General features: G+C 42.0%; 1 protein-coding gene across 2 annotated transcripts in view; it reads left to right on the top strand.

The window, feature by feature from the left end:
- The window catches only part of rab3gap1 (RAB3 GTPase activating protein subunit 1), a 110,859-nt gene that overhangs the window by 80,305 nt on the left and 11,868 nt on the right, over window positions 1–18,686 (top strand). For both annotated transcript variants that reach the window (XM_037539333.1, XM_037539334.1), the window contains exons 20-23: window positions 2,942–3,038; window positions 4,908–5,011; window positions 5,113–5,228; window positions 14,790–14,892. In XM_037539333.1, coding sequence (XP_037395230.1) covers window positions 2,942–3,038; window positions 4,908–5,011; window positions 5,113–5,228; window positions 14,790–14,892 — 420 coding nt within the window. The remainder of the gene's footprint in view (window positions 1–2,941; window positions 3,039–4,907; window positions 5,012–5,112; window positions 5,229–14,789; window positions 14,893–18,686) is intronic.

The raw sequence follows: 18,686 nt of genomic DNA on the forward strand, positions 1-18,686 counted from the left end.
TATTCAATGGCCGAGTAAACAGAACCGAAATGATGTCAATTCATCAAAAGGAATTCAGTTGCCATAAACAACGAGCTGAAGTCTTTATGCACATGATAAGTTTCCATTCATATGTACTGAGCTACACTGGTTTGTAGAACATTATCCAAGAGGTTTTCAACATAGATGTCAGAACTACATGACCATTGGCAGCATTTCTCACATAGTAGCTTTTGCACAGTGGACTGGTTCAGTATTTAACCCATTGACTTGATATAGGCCATAGAGAGGCCTAATGCAGTCACAAGGAGCCCTTTAGGTGTAGAGAAGCTCAGTGAAACTGGGTCAGAATCAGTCAAAAGGCTTCAATATGATATCAGTATTGATCAAGGCCTAAAACCATAGACGTTCACCAGGTTTTGATCAGAACAACCTTTTGACCTTTGTATAATAGGCCTTTGTATAGTGAAATCTTTGAACAAATAAGGCAAAATACCAGACAAGCAGTACAATTTTTGACATGACATGCAATTATAAAGTTGTTCAGGTGAGTGAACTGAGTCATATGGCACCAATTGTTTATTGATCTACTTTGTAATCTAGTTTGCATAATTCTCCACTTGACCCAGGTGTCGTAGATCAGCCAAGACATGTTTGGTATCTGACGTTTGCTTCTTTAGTTTTACACTGGAGCTGCGGGGCTAGTGTAGCCAAACAGAAGCACCAGTTACCATCATGCAAACCGCAGGCCTAAATCATCTCACACTCACCTCAATCCACATTGAATTGTTAAGTAAACTCGAACAGACGTACTAATCTATACTCTTATACTTCTGATCCTTATCTAATACTTTTGCCTTCCGAAATGGATAAAATGCTCATTTTAGCCATGCAGTCTACTTTTATTAGCTACTAGCCTTAAAGCTCTAGTGCAAAACTTAAGAAGTCACCTAACATGACCAATTGGCTCTTTTTAGGCTAAGGGGGCAACTGTGTACCTTTGATTTTATACTAAACTGTCGCTTTAAAGAAGCTGACGATATTCTGGCATATTGTCTCAGTTAATTCAAGGTCTGTACGTGAAAACGGTTCCCTTCTGCACACTACACTGCTCCTTCAAACCTGAGGACCTTCTGAAGTCCTGTTCCATCTGCAGGCCACCTGTGCTATAAAAAAACACGATCAAACGCAGGCTGGAGCCTCAAACGGGTCGTCCCGAGCGGTTTGGCAACCGACCAATCGGCTCACAGAGCCGCCGGTAAATGGGTTAGAGCGTGACGCTCTGGCAAGGTGTCCCCAACCTGCGGAGTTGAAGGGGAGTTCAGGGGAATTTTGCCCGGCTTGAAGGTCGCCGTCTCTGCGCGTCCTTCAGCCCGTCTGTCCGGCTCTTTTGGGGAAACTCTAAGTGCGGGGTTCAGCTTGAATTAATTTGCTGATTTAATTTTCGCGTCCCCTCATCTTCTCTTTTTCTTTTTTTCCTTTATTTGCTCCACTAACTTGTCCTAGGCAATGACAGAAGCGTACATATTCTTTCCTTTGCTTTGATCGCAGCGGAGAGGGCGCTGCCTGTCAAAAGTTTGGGAACGTTTACCATCTTTTATTATTTTGATGAGTAATGGTTTTGCTTTCACACTTACAAAAGTCTGGCACTGATTTTTCTGAGCAAATGAACACTGACTGCCCAGATAAAACGCGTTTAATTGTAATTTTGTATTAGATTTACTGCCCACTCTTTTCTTAAAATTGTGGCAGAATAAAAGTCCTTTGTTGTTGCTTGTGCTGCGTGACGTGAGGAAAGTTTTCAAAACTTTTTATAAGCTGCGCTACTTCTGCTTTCCAGAGGCTCTGCCTCCTGATCACCATGGATACCACAAACCTTTGTGAAAGCAAAAGAAATTGGAACTCATTTTGCGAGTTCACTCTAACAGATTTTGTATTTTTTAGCCTCACATGTTATTTAAACATTTATTGATGGAATTCAGCAACTTTTTTCTAAAAAAAAAAAACAACAAATAAAAATTTAAGTACGTTTTATGCTAATGTGTTTTTTTCTGCGATTTTCTAAGTTCAGGGAAACGTAATAGAATAATTGTCTGTGGAAATCGACTGTGTCTTACAGATACAGTAGGTAGAGATCAGGATAAAACTGAAATATTCTCTTTAAGATTTTAGCAGTACAGTGAGGTATGTTTGATGTTCTCATATTCAGCAGTCATGCCAAATAAAAAAAAATGACCGACAATAACAATAAAAACAGGCTTAAACTTTTTAAATGTACTTTTGAATATACCGCTGTTGCTGGAACAAAACCTCCTATCTCCAAAATGGTAACTTTACAGGAGAAGGAGAAAACATACTTCACTTTTAATGCACTTTTAGTTCGGTCATCATGAAATTTATACATAATGCAAAGAACAGCAAGCATTTTCAAATGATGTCAAAAACTGAAAAACGGAGTTATAAGGAGTGTTTCAGGCTGGACAAGGCACGACACAGATCAACCAATCACAGCAGAGGTCATTTACATATATCACTCTTAACTAAAACAGTCGGATTAATTCTACAGTATCAAATTGGTGCATAAATATCAAAAGCGGAGATAAACGTAGGATCAAGCCTTTTAAAGCCTGGTGTCCCTGTACTGTTGACAGGCAGGGTAATTGCAGCAGACTCATCTTTCTCAGGTTGTCTGAGGGCTTGAAGGGTTTTTGTCTTATTAGAAACCTCGTCAGGAGGAAAAAAAGCAGCAAAGAAAATACGGTAGAGGCGCTAAATCACACAGAATGACCTCGTAGCAATTAAAAGTTCTCGCCCGTCTGGCGCGCCGTTCTCCATAAAGCCTCCGCCGCACGCTCAGTAGGTACAATAAGTCACACAAGTCAAGTGATAGAAAGGAAACGTGTTGGCGTCAGAGCAGACTGTTGTGACTGTGAGCTCTGTGTTGATGTGTGCTTGCGTGCAGGTGCTGCATTATCTGGCCGTGCAGAAACCGGCTGACCTCACGAGACACCTGCTGCCCTGTATTCTCCACGCTGCTATACTGAAAGTGAAGGAGGAAGGTGAGTGCAGTGTCTCTAGTTTCAGAGTTGAGAGTTCACTGCTGAAGTGTGTACATAAGTTCTGAAAATGTCTTTAGTTTGTCTGTTTGTTATTTTCAGTTTCACTTCATTTTCAGGTCAGTTTGTGGGTGCATTGTTTTTCCTTTTTTTATCTCAAAAGGAAGATTTAAAAAAAAAGTTTTTTATTAGTTTTGTTTTTTTGATTGTTACAGGCTGATGTTAAGAAACCAGAAACTGGACTCACCATGCTAAATTAACACAACAGTAGACTGGTGCTCAGCTAGGTTGCATAACACATACACACGTGTAACTTTAATTTTATTTAAACTTTGCACATACTGTACACTTTTTGCTTTTACCTTTTACTACGGTTTTTTAGAGTTATTCTTATATTTTCTTTTTTTTTTATTCTCTTAAGAGTATATATGGTGAATGGAGGAACAGCAAAGTAAGAATTTCATTGTACAGTGCAACTGCCTGTTCTGCTGTGCACATGACAATAAAACTATTGAATCTTGAATCTTGAGTTAAGCTGGGGTTACACTGCACGACTTTTGCCCTGATTTTAGCCCTGATGCTTAACACTCCGGCCGAGTCTGGGCTGGTCGGCTGTAGTCCGCAGATTTTTGGCCTCCCGATCGCGTTTCAGACCGGTCAGAATTCATCAGATATGTTTGATTTTTTTCAAGTCGACTCTGGTGTAAACTGGTCAGCAACTCAATCTGAACAGATTCCAAAAGACACAGCAAGTAAACAAAGTAAAAATGGCAACAAGGTGTGGAATGAAGCTTTTTAATGAGCTGAGTCTGAGGCGCAAGCACAACTGAGTTTATGTCAGTCGTGGGCTGGAGGTTAGGGTTCTGGCCCTGTGACCGGAAGGTTGCTGGTTCGATCCCCAGTGCCGACAGTCCTTGACTGAGGTGTCCTTGAGCAAGACACCTAACCCCCAACTGCTCCCCGGGCGCCGTGGATAGGGCTGCCCACCGCTCCGGGCAAGTGTGCTCACTGCCCCCTAGTGTGTGTGTTCACTAGTGTGTATGTGGTGTTTCGCACGGATGGGTTAAATGCGGAGGTGGAATTTCCCCAGTTGTGGGATCAAAAAAAAAAAGTATAATTTTACCTGCTGCTTCTTTACTGCATCAGTGCAAACAGCAGGGAGAACAGCACCAGCTAGTAACGGGAGAACGTGTGATCCCAAATATTTCAGTTGCCCATAAAAAAAATCTACAAAAAACCAGTCGGATAGTGTGAAATACCCTTTTTATAACCTGTTCAGATTTCAAAAGTCGTGTAGTGAACCCAAGGCTTTACTAAAAGCATCTCCATCTCGTGGGTATTTAAGCTTTCTCAGGAGGAGACTGCTTCAGGACCATCCTTCATGCACTGAAAATCCTGTTATTCTTTTGCAGTGGACATTATAGGGTTCATTTAGTTTCTGTGTTTTGGGAAACTGTTGTTTGTATTCATACTGGAGTTGACCGTACATTTTTTTTCATGGCTAGTTGTTGACAAATCACACTTTGCCTTCTATTAAAACTTCATGATGGATGGACCGATAGAAATGGTTCAAAATTACTTGAAAAGGGTCGTTTCCTGGCCTTCCATTAAAATTGTTTATTTGCTGAATTTAATATATTGAGGGGGTAAACATAATTTGGCCTGTGAAGGAGTTTTAATATGTCGTATATTTATGTTCAACTCAAATAAAAAAGAAACTAAAATGTGTTTTAGCCTTTCAAAGACATCTGCAGGGATATTTTTCTACACCTCCAAAGTTCAGTCTTAGAAGTAGTTTTAACTCTCTCTCTCTCTCTCTCTCTCTCTCTCTCTCTCTCTCTCTCTGTCTCTCTCTGCCTCTCTCTGTTCCAGAGTCAGTTGAGGACATCCCCTCTGTGCGAAAGGCCATCCAGCAGGTCACCTCTCACACCAGTAAACATCTGCGTCACCCCATCCCTGACTTCAAGAAACTGGAGGTGAGCCTCAGAGCATTACTCAGCAACCATGTCAACATGCTGGCATGTTAACCCAGCAGAACCACTACATACATCTCTCTTCATCTTGCTGTTATTCTCAGGACACGATTAACCAGCTCATGGTGGTGGAGACCATTATTGCTCAAGCTCGATCTCTGAAAGCCAAGTTCGGCCTTGGAAAAGGAGAGAAAGGAGAGGACACTGAGGGCCTGGAGAAGTAAAGCTGTTTCTATCTATTTCTTTTGTTGTTTTTTATGTGTTTATTGTTTCTATTGTATCTATTTTGTTGAGGTCATGAAGTTGTTTAGACTGGCTTTAAAAAGTATTGCTGTATTAAGTTATACCTAAAAGGGGAACTCCACTGATTTTCTTTCAAAATGTCTGCGTAATTATATGGTTAAGATGTAAACAAAGTCATTCAGGGTGGTTTAGTGTGAAATGCTCGGTTGAATTGCTCATAGTGGTGGTGATGGGAACCAGACGTCTGAAGTCTTCAATACTTCTAAAAGCTCCCTCACAGACAGTTAAAATGGTTATGAATACACTGCTCAATGCCTGAGACATTGTTTTGAATGAAGGCTTTGGCCTGATTTATTATTTTTTTAATCCATTCATGCTGGAGGGCAGGGAGTTACTTTTACTGTCATCAACATTACATGTCAACCCTCAGAAGATGCGTGTAGGTTCACTGGTGGTTTTGGATAATCAGTAAAATGGCTATATTTGTTTTGTAGACATAGTGACCCCTCCAGTCACCACCACTGTAAAGAAATCTGAGCCCATTGTTAGCCTCCTTTTACCCTGTTCTTCAGTGGTCAGGACCCCCATGGACCCTCACAGAGCAGATAATATGTGAGTGGTGGATCATTCTCAGCACTGCAGTAACACTGACATGGTGGTGGTGTGTTAGTGTGTGTTGTGCTGGTACACAGCAGTGCTGCTGGAGTTTTAAACACTGTGCCCACTCACTGTCCACTCTGTTAAACGTTCCTACCTTTCGGTCCTCCCTGTAGATGTAAAGTCAGAGACGACAGCTCATCTGCTGCTGCACAGTTTGTGTTGGTCATCCTCTCGTCCTTCATCAGTGGTCACAGGACGCTGTCCACAGGTTGGTTGGTGGACTATTCTCAGTCCAGCAGTGACGCTGAGGTGTTTAAAAGCTCCAGCAGCACTGCTGTGTCTGATCCACTCAGACCAGCGCAACACACACTAACACACCACCACCACATCAGTGTTACTGCAGTGCTGAGAATGGGCCTCCACCCAAATAGAACCTGCTCTGTGAGCATGGACTACTAGATGGACTACAGTCTGTAATTGTAGAACTACAGAGTGCACCTATATAATAAGTGGAGCTGACTAAATGGAGCTTATAACAGAAATGATGTATTTCTCAGGTCTGGATCCTGAGATCACATGCTGTGAGAGGAGAGCACTGAGAGTGGCAGAATTATTGTAGAAAACTGCTTTAAATGCATTGCTGTGGTTGACTTCTACAGCGAAACTGACCAAATGGGAACATGCTATGACCACAGAATAGGCCAGCAGTGTTTGTGTTTCTCCTGAAGTAGATCAGGTCCGGAAGATTGACGGCCCTGTGTTGCGGGCCTGGACGCTGAACGGACATCATTTTGTATTCCACAGAGCTCTGTCCTTGTTTTATGCCCTCGTCTGTTTACATCCCTCAGCTCTCTCGTTTATCACCCGCACCTCCCTCCTCTGTTCGTTTTTATTTCACCTGTTGATGGCTTGTCGCCGACATGGATGTGTGTCGTACATATAAACCCCAGAGGTATGCATGTTTAAGGAAGAAATAAAGTGTACAGATTTTCTTCTTACCCTAAATGTAGCCAGTCAGACATCTTTGTCGTGTACAGTGCTGTGCAAAAGAGTCCAGTGTTTCATTTCATTTCATTTCCAGCCAAAGCTGCCATGTAGTTTAAGCAATATAAAGTTATTTAGCAGGAAATTGCACAGGAGCCTCAACAACTGAGTATAGCACCATATCTTCAGTATGCAGTGTGTCCACTCTTTCCTTTATTACAGCTTTTATTTTTTTCAGAAGACTCCCTTTCAGTTTTTCACAGAAATCTACAACCACACCTCCAAAGTTTAATCTTAGAAGTTGGGCCCAAACACAAATTTAGACTCAAGATTAGTCAATAAAAGCGTATTCTCCATCTCGGTTGTACAGTTTTAGTGCAAATGTTCTTCCCTTTTCTCAGTAAGGGCTGCTTGAGTAGAGTTGGGTGGTATGGCAGTCATAAGATATACTGCGGTATATCCAAATATTGTGATGTGTCAAATTTTTCCATATCCGAACGGCTCAATAAACACGTTCCACCCATTAATATTGTAGAGGGGCCATCGATTGGTGGTGAGGGAGCTGACTGATAGGTGGCGCTGATAGAAAGAGGGTAAAAGAAGCAGAGTCTAGAAAAACCTCAGAAAAACTAAGCAAGACAGTGGCTCGGCAGCGAATAAGAACTCCAAACACCACAGAACTCTGAAAACAGAATTTCAGCCTTCTCTGTAAAGGACAGCCAAGTTAGCCATTTAGCTGTGGGTTGCCAGAATGTAACATATTCTGTGGGGAGCACAGCTATTATCATTCTAGCTAAGCCAGTGCTAACCAGATCCTCTCTCCTAGGCTACAGTTTCATATTTAGCAGTTGTTAGGTGGTTTGAGATTTCACAGTAGTTTGCACTGTGCACACTTACTTGGTGACAATATAAGCAAACTCAACATTTTGATTTTTTAAAAATAAAACAGGACAAGACAGGAAAAAGTGTCAGAAATGCTTTTACATCAATTATTGCATGCATATTTGGAGATATTTTGAAGGGGATACTGCCCAACATTTATCTTGACAGCTACTCATCTATTCTGAAAAATGAATAACTTACACTTAATGGAAGTTAAATAAAGGATAGGGTGGTCTCTGACTTTTGTACAGTACTGTATGTCTCAACAATGAACAGAAGTAGCAATGAAAGACTAAAAGCAGCAGAAGAAGTTGCCATCTTGGCACTGTGCTTTGTTTGTAGTATGTCATACAGTGTCTGAAACCACATCAGCAGCTCAGTAAGGTTCCTGAACAACTCCGAGTGGTTTGAGGAGAGTGGGCATGCAGTTTGCACAATGCTAATTTGTGTCCGTAAGCTTTGATGAGCATTTCTTGATAGCTGCATCATCTGCCTGGCACAACTGGTCCCTATCTTCAGGAGACTGCGACCTCCCTCACTGATGCCACAGCCATCTGTATTTTGGACGTCCAAGAGAGCATAACACAGGGATATAAGGTTTTTATTTCTTTTCCAGGGTTTTTTTGTGTATCAGATCGATTTTTTTTGTCATTCGCAGAAATGACTTCTAGTTTTTTGTGCCATGTAATGTTGACGGTTATTGCTTTAAAGCTAAATAATTTTGTGAGCAAGTTTACTTGTCACAGTATCTTAAGATGTTTGTGGCAATCGCCTGCTACATAACACTGAGTGTGTTTACATGCACCCAGTAATTTGATCATGACCAGATTTCTGCAGTTATCTGATTATTCAAATGGTCATGTAAACAGCATACTCCAGTATCATAGATTAGAGTAAGGTCTGGAAATCTGAAATCCGATAAAGAGGCTGGATTTTAGCTCAGTAATCAGATTTCTCAGTGCATGTGAACTCTTACTCTGATTTCTTTCAGATTTCTCAGGCTGCGCTTGACCGTGGTACCGTAAATAGGCAAGCAGCGTCACCATGAGACTCAGCAAAACACTTATGGAGCGACACGGAGACCAACTACATGCTTGACGAAATGAAGGATTTAAATATTCTTCATCTTCTAGATGATGGATGTTAATATTTTCACTTAGACGCAATGTTGCAAAGCAGAAATCCAATTACTGTCTGAATCATGTAGACCCAGAGTTTTCCCATTATTTGACTTCTCAAGTGCATGTAAAGGCATTGATCGGATTACTGACTAAATCTGATTTTTTGCAGTTTTCAGATTATTGTGCATGTAAATGCACTCATTGACATAAAGGCGTCATGGCAGATGTGTGCTGTCGTAGCAGCAAACAGGAACGTTTTATTATCCAAAAACAGCTGAGGGACATAGGTAAGGTCACCTTGGATGCTGATGAGGTCTCATGATGCATTTTCTCCTCAGTGGATGATGTGCCGACATGTTATTTGTCAGATAAATATATTTCCACTGTTTCTGGACCTAAGCATCAGGTAGAGCCGTATGCATAACATACTTACTGGCAAATGCCAGCGTTTTGCTTTGTTTTTAACTTCATATGCTCTCTGTATTCGCACAGTAAATTGTAGTGAAGACCCGAATAGTGATTCCAGTATGCACCTCGAACAGTTACCCATGCACTTGAGTACCTGTACAGATCTCTAATACTAATAAAGGAAAGCAAAAGAAGGCAAGGATGGTAACTCCGTTCCTGCAGCGCTGCCTTGCTGTTTGCTGACAGAGTCATTAGACTGTGAGGTTCCAGCCAGATTTAGCATGATGCTAAAAACCATTGCTCCATTTATCATCCCATCGTCTCCCAGGGGTACAGCCATAAACCGAACCTTGTTCCTAGACTCCTCTCAGCCTCCGTTGGCCAATTCCTGGAATCTAGGTGAACTTGCCCTTTAACATCCATCACTTCCATCCTTTACAGCAGAGGTTGTGTGGCTTTATTGGGAGGAGGAGAGGGGCGGAGTCAAGCCGGGCCCGGCTTTGACGGGGCCAAGCAAGGTCACGTCAGGCAAAAGGCTCCCGGCCCTCGTTAGCTCCCAAGGGCCGCTCAGGGGCCACCTGGGGGCCAGTCAGGAGAGACTCTCCGGCCTCATTAAGGAGAGACCCCGAGCTGGCCCGGAGGATGGGAGGCTTGCACACAGTGTTAAGGGAAGAGTGGATGTGCATGTGTGTTAGGATGTTGGAGCTGGATTAAAACAGGTCCACTCAAACTGGAACAGAACAGTAGGACGTTTTGAACACAGAGCAGGGTTTCTCAGAAAAGCTGTGTAACTTAAAGGAACATGTCATGGGAAAATAAAAGAATTTTAATTTAATTATCCTGGAAAACTACATTTTCCTCTCTTTCTTGAATTAAAAAATCTGATGTAGCATGTTAACATTGTTTCGCCCCCCTTCCATATAGTGCACATGCTGCACAGACAGCTGTGAATTCACTGTTTTCCATGATATCACAAAAAACAACACGTTTACATACGCTGTAGGCCAAATGTTTATGGACACCTTTCCTAATTATTGAATTAAGATGTTTCGAACGCTCTTATTGATAACAAGTGCACATAAGCCGTGAATTCTTCATAGACATACATTGACAGTAGAATGGGTCGAACTGAAGAGCTCAGTGAGATTAAATACAGCACTGTCATATGATTCCACCTTTTGCAAAATTCCTACCCTGCTAGGTCTGCCCTAGTCAACTGTAAGTAATGTTATGAAATGGAAGTGTCTAGGACCAACAACACCTCCACCACAAAGCAGCAAACTCACAGAGCAGGGTTGCCAAGTGCTGAACCACGTAGCATGTAAATGAAATTGGGTTTCCATGGTCGAGCACACAAGCCTAAAATCACTATGTGCAATGCCAGGTGTCTGCTGGAGTGGTGTAAAGCATGCCACCACTGGACTCTGGAGCAGTGAAAACGTTCTCTGGTGTGGTGAATCAGGCTTCACTGTCTGACAGTCTGATGGATTAATCCGAGCTTAGCAGATGCCGAGAGAACAATACCTACCAGAAAGCATAGCACCAACACTAAAGTTGGTGGAGGAGGGATAATGAGCTGGGCTAATTTTCAGTGTTTTGGCCCCTTAGTTCCAATGAAGGTTAATATTAATGCTACAGCTTACAAAGACATTTTAGATGATTATATGCTTCCAACTATGTGATAGCAGTTTGGGGAAGACCCTATTCTGTTCCAGCATGACTGAGCCCCCTGTGAGCAAGGTGAGCTACATAAATATGTGTGAGTTTGAGGAACTCCTGTGGCCTGCACAGAGCCCTGCCCTCAACCCCACTGAGCTTTGGGATGAACTGGGACGTCAGTTGCAAGCCCCATCTTGTTGTCCAACATCAGAGACTGACCTCATAAAAGCTCTTTTGACTGAATGCATGCAAAATCCCACAAACACACTCCAAAATGTTGTGGACATGAGTGGCTGTTAGGAGTGTAAGTCCATATTAAAGCCATTGGTTTTGGAATGAGATGTTCAACATGTATGGGGTCATGGTCATATGTCCACATACTTTTGGCCATATAGAATATAGCCACTTGCAGCAGTTCCATCTGTTCATGCTGAAGTTCTAAGGAGCTTGGATGTGCATGTAGAATGTGGATGTGCATGTCTATATAGAACCTTATATATAGAAGAAAAGGACTCTGTATAGCACCCAAAAGGGTTCTTTTATTGTTAGAAGCTTGACACCATAACTATAGAAGAACCTGTTTGGGTGCTACAGTATATAGAATCATTTTCTAAAAGGTTCTGTACAGAACCACCTATAGCGAAATCTTCATCAGTCTGTCATGATGCAAAGAACTTATTAATCAAGTGTTGTTTGAGTGTTCATGGTTCTACATAGAACCATGAAAGAGTTCTTCTTTGGATTGATGGAAAATGTGCATGAATGTGCTATAGGCAGTTCTATAAAGAACCTTTTTGAATAGGGCTCTATATAGCACCTGAAAGGGTTCTTCTATTGTTAGATGCTTAACCCCATAACAATAAAAGATCCCCTTTGGATGCTGTATAGAACCATCTACAGCACATTCTCCTGTCTGTCATGATGCAAAGAACCCATTAATCATGCAAAGTGTTCTTTGAGTATTCATGGTTCCATATAGAACCATACAGAACACTCAGAACCCTTTGCCATGATTAAAGGGTTCTTTGCATCATGAAAGGGTTCTTCAGATTGATGGAAAATGTGCATGAATGTGCTGTAGATGGTTCTATATAAAACCTTTTTGAAAAAGGCTCTATGTAGCACCCAAAGGCGTTCTTCTATTGTTAGAAGCTTAGCACCGCAACAGTAGAAGAACCCTTTTAGGTCCTATATAGAACCATTTTCAAAAAGGTTCTGTATAGAACCACCTATAGCACAATCTTCATCAGTCTGTCATGATGCAAAGAACCTGTTAATCAGTGTTCTTTGAGTGTTTGCGGTTCTATATAGAACCATGAAAAAGTTCTTTGGATTAATGGAAAATGTGCACAGATGTGCTTTAGGCAGTTCTATAAAGAACCTTTTTGAAAAGGGCTCTGTATAGTACCTGAAAGGGTTCTTTCGTTGTTACATGCTTAACACCATAACAAAAGAAGAACCCTTTTGGATGCTATATAGAGCCATTTCAAAAAGGTTCTATATAGAGCCATTTTCTTTACTAAAGAACCATTGAAGCACCGTCTTTTTTAAGAGTGTATGCTGGAAAATAAAGGTTCCTCGGTGGGTCTCACCTCACCTTGGATGTATGGTTCTAGGACAAACCTTATGTGCAGGTCCTTAAGACTTTAATAAGGTTCTTAACGCTTGCATGTCTCGTTTAGAAGAGTGGTTAGTTTTAGAACCCTTCATAGAAAGAAATGGAAGTGGTTCTTCTGTTGCGTTCCTCTGGAGAAGGCTTTTGGGTTCTATTCGGCACCTTATTTTCAGGAATGTCTGTGTTTGGTGCGGGGGTCCACACACACACACACACACACACACACTATAAGTGGACTTTAGGGGGAAAAAGCACAAAAGCATAGCTTATGGGCCCTTGACGGTGGAAGTGAGGTTCGTCCAATCAGAACGTCCCCTGGGTCTCCTCCTGTTGGACAGGCCTGACTCTTGACCAGAGTTCTGTGTCTAAGTGAGAACCGTTGTTTTGTTAAAGACCCCGGGGTGCAGCTCTTTCCGCTCTTTGTTTGTTTTCGCGTGAGGTTTTAATGAGCGGAGCTGAGGTAGAGCCGGGCGCCCGCGCTGTTAGTGGCAGAGTGAGATGAATGGCGCGAATGCTAACTCTGCGAAAGCGAGTCTGAGCATACATTACAGGACTCGCACTCAAACACTCGCTTTCCTCCCTCCGTCTCCGCTCCCTCGCTCCGAACCCTCTCCCCATTCGCCCTGTCTTAATGGCCTCTCTCAGAAGCTCATATACGCCTCTAATCTGTTCTTTCTTTCTCTACTTCTGTCTCCATTCCATCTCTCTCTTCTGCTTTCCTCTCTGTCTGCTTTCTCTTTCTATTTTTGTCTGTTTCAATCTGTCCCCCTTTTTCCTCTTATTTTTCTTAGTTTGTCTTTCTTTTTTCTTTCCTTCTTTCTCTTTTTTCTCTCTCTCTGACTTTTTCTCCTTTCTTTCTTTTCTGTTTCTTTTTCTCCCTTTTCTGTCTCCTTCTCTTGGCTTTCCTCTCTCTGTCTTCCCTTTTCTCTCTTTTCCTCTGTGCTTTCTTTCTTTCTTTCTTCCTCTCTCTCTTGTGAATTCTGTATTGTTGATGTTCAGTTTTAATTTAATTTAATATGTTTTATTTTGGAGTATCTGAGGAAGGTATTCTGATCAGTGCTGTGATGCTATGAAAGAAGGACGTCAGATCTCTTGCACTCTTTCTCTTTCTGCCTTCTCTCACTGTTTCTCTCCCTCCTCCCCCTTTCTTTCCTTCCTCTCTCTGTAATGTCGATGCTCAGTCTTTTCTGTATCTCACTTTGCCTTTCCCCTCCCTTCTCTCTCTCTCTTTCTCCCTCCTCCCTTTTCTCTCCCTTTCTCTCCTCTGTCTGTCTCTCTATTTCTCCCTTACTCTGCCTTTTCTCTCTCTCACTTTGCTTTTTCGTTCCCTTCTCTTTTTCCCCCCTCCTTTCCTTTCCTCTCCTTTCTCTCTGTCTCTCTCTCACTTTGCTTTTTCTTCCCCTTCTTTCTCTCTGTTTTCTCCCTCCTACCCTTTTTTCTCCATTCTCTCTTTCTGTCTCTCTCTATACCTTTTCTCTGTCTCCTTCTGCTTTTTCTTTCCCTTCTTTCTCTTTTTCTCCCTCCTCCCCTTTTCTCTCCCTTCTCTCTCTGTCTCTCTCTCTACACCTTTTCTCTGTCTCCTTCTGCTTTTTCTTTCCCTTCTTTTTCTCCCTCCTTTCCTTTCCTCTCCTTTTTCAGTGTCCCTCTCTCACTCTGCTTTTTCTTTCCCTTCTTTCTCTCTTTTTCTCCCTCCTCCCCTTTTCTCTCCCCTCTCTCTCTCTACACCTTTTCTCTGTCTCCTTCTGCTTTTTCTTTCCCTTCTCTTTTTCTCCATCCTTTCCTCTCCTTTCTCTCTGTCTCTGTCTCTCTCTACCTTTTCTCTCCCCTCTCTCTATCTGTCTGTCTGTCTCTCTCTCTCTCTCTCTCTCTCTCTCTCTGCCTTTCTCTCTCTGTCACTCTGCCTTTTCTGTCTTTTTTATCTCTCTCTCTCTCATTGTGGAGAATGTGGGGTGAAGTCTGTTGTTGATGTTCAGTCGTTTAATTTTTTTCTCATTTTTAAATATTTAAGAGGAGAGAGGTATTATGATCAGTACTGTGGTACTTTGAAAGAAAGATGTGTTAAATAAGTTTCTCTCTCTCTCTCTCCCTCTCTCTCCCTCTCTCCCTCTCTCTCCCTCTCTCTCTCTCTCCCTCTCTCTCCCTCTCTCTCTCTCTCTCCCTCTCTCTCCCTCTCTCCTTCTCTCTCCCTCTCTCTCCTTCTCTCTCCCTCTCTCTCCCTCTCTCTCTCTCTCTCTCTCTCTCTCTCTCTCTCTCTCTCTCTCTCTCTCAGGTTTGTAGGTTCTTTGCTGGAGGAGCCGGAGGTGGCTGTGATCGGTGCGGGGCGCGGCCCTGCCGGCAGTATCATCCATAAGCTGTTCGTCAGCGCTCAGCGGGTAAACACTCGACACGTGTCCTCACACACAAACACACACACACACACACCCCCACGGGACTGTTTTTACAAACACCACCGTCGTAGCATGTCACATCAGCCGCGGTGGCCCGCAGGTCGGGGAAAAGAGCGTGAGCGGAAAATTTGCACCCATCGATCGCCGCCTAAAGGGGCCAGGCTGCATTCTGCGTGGCTAACAAGCGTGCTGCCCGAGCAGCTGAAACCACTGCACCCTGTCCAATCACCACACAGTCCCCCACCCCCCCCACCCCCCTTCAGTCCTGTGTCAGGTTTTACTGCATTCTTAAAAACGATGCGTTCATTACCAACGCACTTTCACTGCTCTTGCTATTTTAAAGGAGCTGTCCAGCTAATCTCTTTCAGCTGCATCTGTATCACACGGTCCATTACCGCAGACAGTCATTTCTCTCTGCTCAGTAAATGAAGAGAAAACCTGTTCACGCAAAACGCACCTATAATAGAAGCCAATGAGAAGCTGCCGCAGCTTCTGCCCACTGGCTTCTATCATAAGTGCGTTAGCAAATAGCAAGTTTTCTGTTCTGTTTTAAGGACAGGGAGATTATTGTCTGCGGTAATTGACTATATGATGCAAATACTATAGGAAGACATTCGATTGAATGTCTTATAATTGTGCGTCAGTCCACAAGAACATACTGTACAAAAAGTGACTGCCCTGCTTGTATTTACTTTCCAGTCAAAAGCATCATTTGGTACAAGTTATTTATTGTTGATTGTCAAGAAAAAAAGGAGACAACTTACATTTTACAGAAAATTACACAAAAACCAAACTACAACTAAATACAGTATCTCATAAAAGTGAATACACCCCTCACATTTCTGCAAAATATTTTATTATATCTTTTAATGGGACGACACTATAGAAACGAAACTTGGATATAACTTAAAGTCGTCGGTGTACAGCTTGTATTGCAGTATAGATTTACTGTCCTCTGAAAAGAACTCAACACTGACACCTCACAGTGAACATGTCTGTTGTCACCTGGTGTCATGTGATCGTTAGGGTTAGGGTTAGGGTTAGGTTCCAGGTGTGAATGGGGAGCAGGGATGTTAAATTTGGTGTTTTGGGTGCAGTTCGCTCATACTGACCACTGGATATTCAACATGGCACCTCATGGCAAAGAACTCCCTGAAGGTGTGAGAAATAGAATTGTTGCTCTACACAAAGATGGCTTAGGCTATAAGAAGATTGCTAACACCCTGAAACTGAGCTATAGCACGGTGGCCAAGGTCATACAGCAGTTTTCCAGGACAGGTTTCACTTGGAACAGGACTCGCCAGGGTCCACCAAAGAAGTTGAGTCCACATGTTCAGCGTCATATCCAGAGGTTGGCTTAAAAAAAAAATCGATGCACGAGTGCTGCCGGAAGGAGTGCTGCCAGCATTGCTGCAGAGGTTGAAGAAGTGGGAGGTCAGCCTGTCAGTGCTGAGACCATACGCAGCACAATGCATCAACTTGGTCTGCATGGCCGTCGTCCCAGAAGGAAGCCTCTTCTGAAGCTGACAAGAAAGCCCGAAAGCTCCTAAGGCAAGGCTGCCCAGTCCAGGTCCTGGAAATCTACCACCCTGCAGAGTTAAGCTCCAACCCTAATCTAACACTTTATCCAGGTAATCAAGCCCTTCTAGAGCGTCTGAACATTAAAGCCAGGTGTGTTGGATCTGAACTCTCCAGGGCCAGGATTGAGCTCCCTTGTCTTTAGGGTTAAATCTACAAACAGCCAGCACACAGTAACAATCAGAAATACTTCAAGACCTGCATGACACAGAGCCCATAATCACAAGGAATGAATCACAAACAAAGATTAAAAAAAAGTTTCTCTCGCTGGCATAAAGGAGCTGTTTTTAGCCGTTCATCATAATTAACAGAATTAATTAAATGAAGCAGCTGTCTTGATTTCATTTAGTATGCTTTAATGTGACACAGAGGTAATTGAACACGTTGGTCGAGCTGCTTGTTTCAAAGAGAGAGGAAAAAAAACACATTGGTCTCAGCGCGTGAAAACAGCTTGTTTAGTTTGAGGAAATTTCTTTTAATTGTTTTCTAAAACTTTATTACTTTATTGCTTTTATTTTTTTGTTGAAGGCGTATTTAAGCAATAGAACATGAGAGGGAGTGTGTCCGATTTGGTCAGACTCTGAAGATCAGACCACACGTTTGACGAATGGTATTGGGTTCATTTCTGGCTGATTCCAGGTTGTTCAGGTTCTTCTGTCACAGCTGCGGACTAAAAAGCCGCTCAGCTGTGATGGCAGTTTGGGAATTTAGTGTCGTCTCATCTTCACGGTCTGACCAAATCGGCTGTCTCTCAAATGTGATCTTAAGAGTATCCGTTTTGTGTTTTTGCGCAAAGTAAGAAGTAAATGTTTTAAAGGCTTGAACGTCTCCTATAGCTGTCCTATAACTTTGGAGTGATACTCGGTGAAGGTGAAAACCCCCTGATGCTATGGCAAAATATCAGCACAGTTAGAACGCCTCTCAACCAATCAGCTTGCATGGCCGAAACTAACTGTTGTATAATATATATTTTATGTAACCTCTCAAAGCCAAGACAATACATGGCAGTACCCAGCTGGCTAAGTTAACCTTGTTGATAAAGCCTTAAGAACATCAGTATAAAGAAAAAATTTAAAATGTGTGTGTGTGTATATCAATAATATCTATAAAATCTATATCAATATTTGGTCGCATTTACATGTGTGAGTAAATTTCATGATAAATGGACCAAAACAAATGGCCCAAAATTACTTGGAAACATTCTGGTTCCATTGACTTGCATTAAAAGTAAATTAAGGTTTTAGCTTCTCCTTTAAACTTAAATTTGATTTGGAGATTCAAGGTTTTGTTCCAACAGTTATAATATATATATGTGTGAGAGAGAGAGAGAGAGAGTGGCCATGTCATAGTATATAAACATTCTTAAAATTTCAAATGCACCATTCACTCCCAAGTTCAAGCAGTCATGTGCAAAAGTTTGGGCACTTTCTGTTGATTTTCTAAATGAAATCCATCCTCTACAGAAAACACTTCTGCTGATTTAAAAGCACAATTACTTTTATTTGCCAAGTTTAGCAGAACCTGTTGAGGATGTGCTAGAAGTGAAGCATGCAGTTTGACCAGCTGTGTTCTCACACTTGCATGCAACCACATGTGCTGATTAATCCGCAGAAAGAACATGTTTTGAATCGGTTGTTTTTGTGATGTCACAAAAATCAGGACGTGCAAATGTCCCTTCACTTCAGCCTCACCTATACACACTGAAGCTATAAGGAGTGTTTCAACCTGCACTGCTTTCTGAATGAGGCACAATGAAAGTCAGTCTATTAGAATAGAGCTCTTTTTCATATCAGTCTTATATGCACAGAAACAGTGACTGATTAATTAATGCGATAATGAAAAGTTTGGGGAAAAAAAGACTGTTTTTACTAACAGAGGCAACACAAATGTGAGATACGGCCAATTATTCAGGAACTACTACAAAGCACTTTGCAACCATTGTTAAAACTTTGCACGTTGCAAAAGTCAGAGTTCATGCTTCATTTCATTTGTAGTCAAAACAGCCATTATACATTTTTTTTCGCTGTAGATTATACACAAGATATTCCACTTGCATAAAGAAAGAGAAAGTCAAAGGAAAATTGGCGGAAAAAAAATGGAATTTACAAAAGTGGAGTTCAGTAAAATGATTACAAACTACCGAGAAAATGGGTCTCCTGACAAACACCTGGAAGACCTGGTAGACACCAAAACTGTCCCCA

This window comes from Pygocentrus nattereri, chromosome 6 (assembly GCF_015220715.1).
Source record: "Pygocentrus nattereri isolate fPygNat1 chromosome 6, fPygNat1.pri, whole genome shotgun sequence".
In the NCBI taxonomy this organism is placed as follows: domain Eukaryota; kingdom Metazoa; phylum Chordata; class Actinopteri; order Characiformes; family Serrasalmidae; genus Pygocentrus; species Pygocentrus nattereri.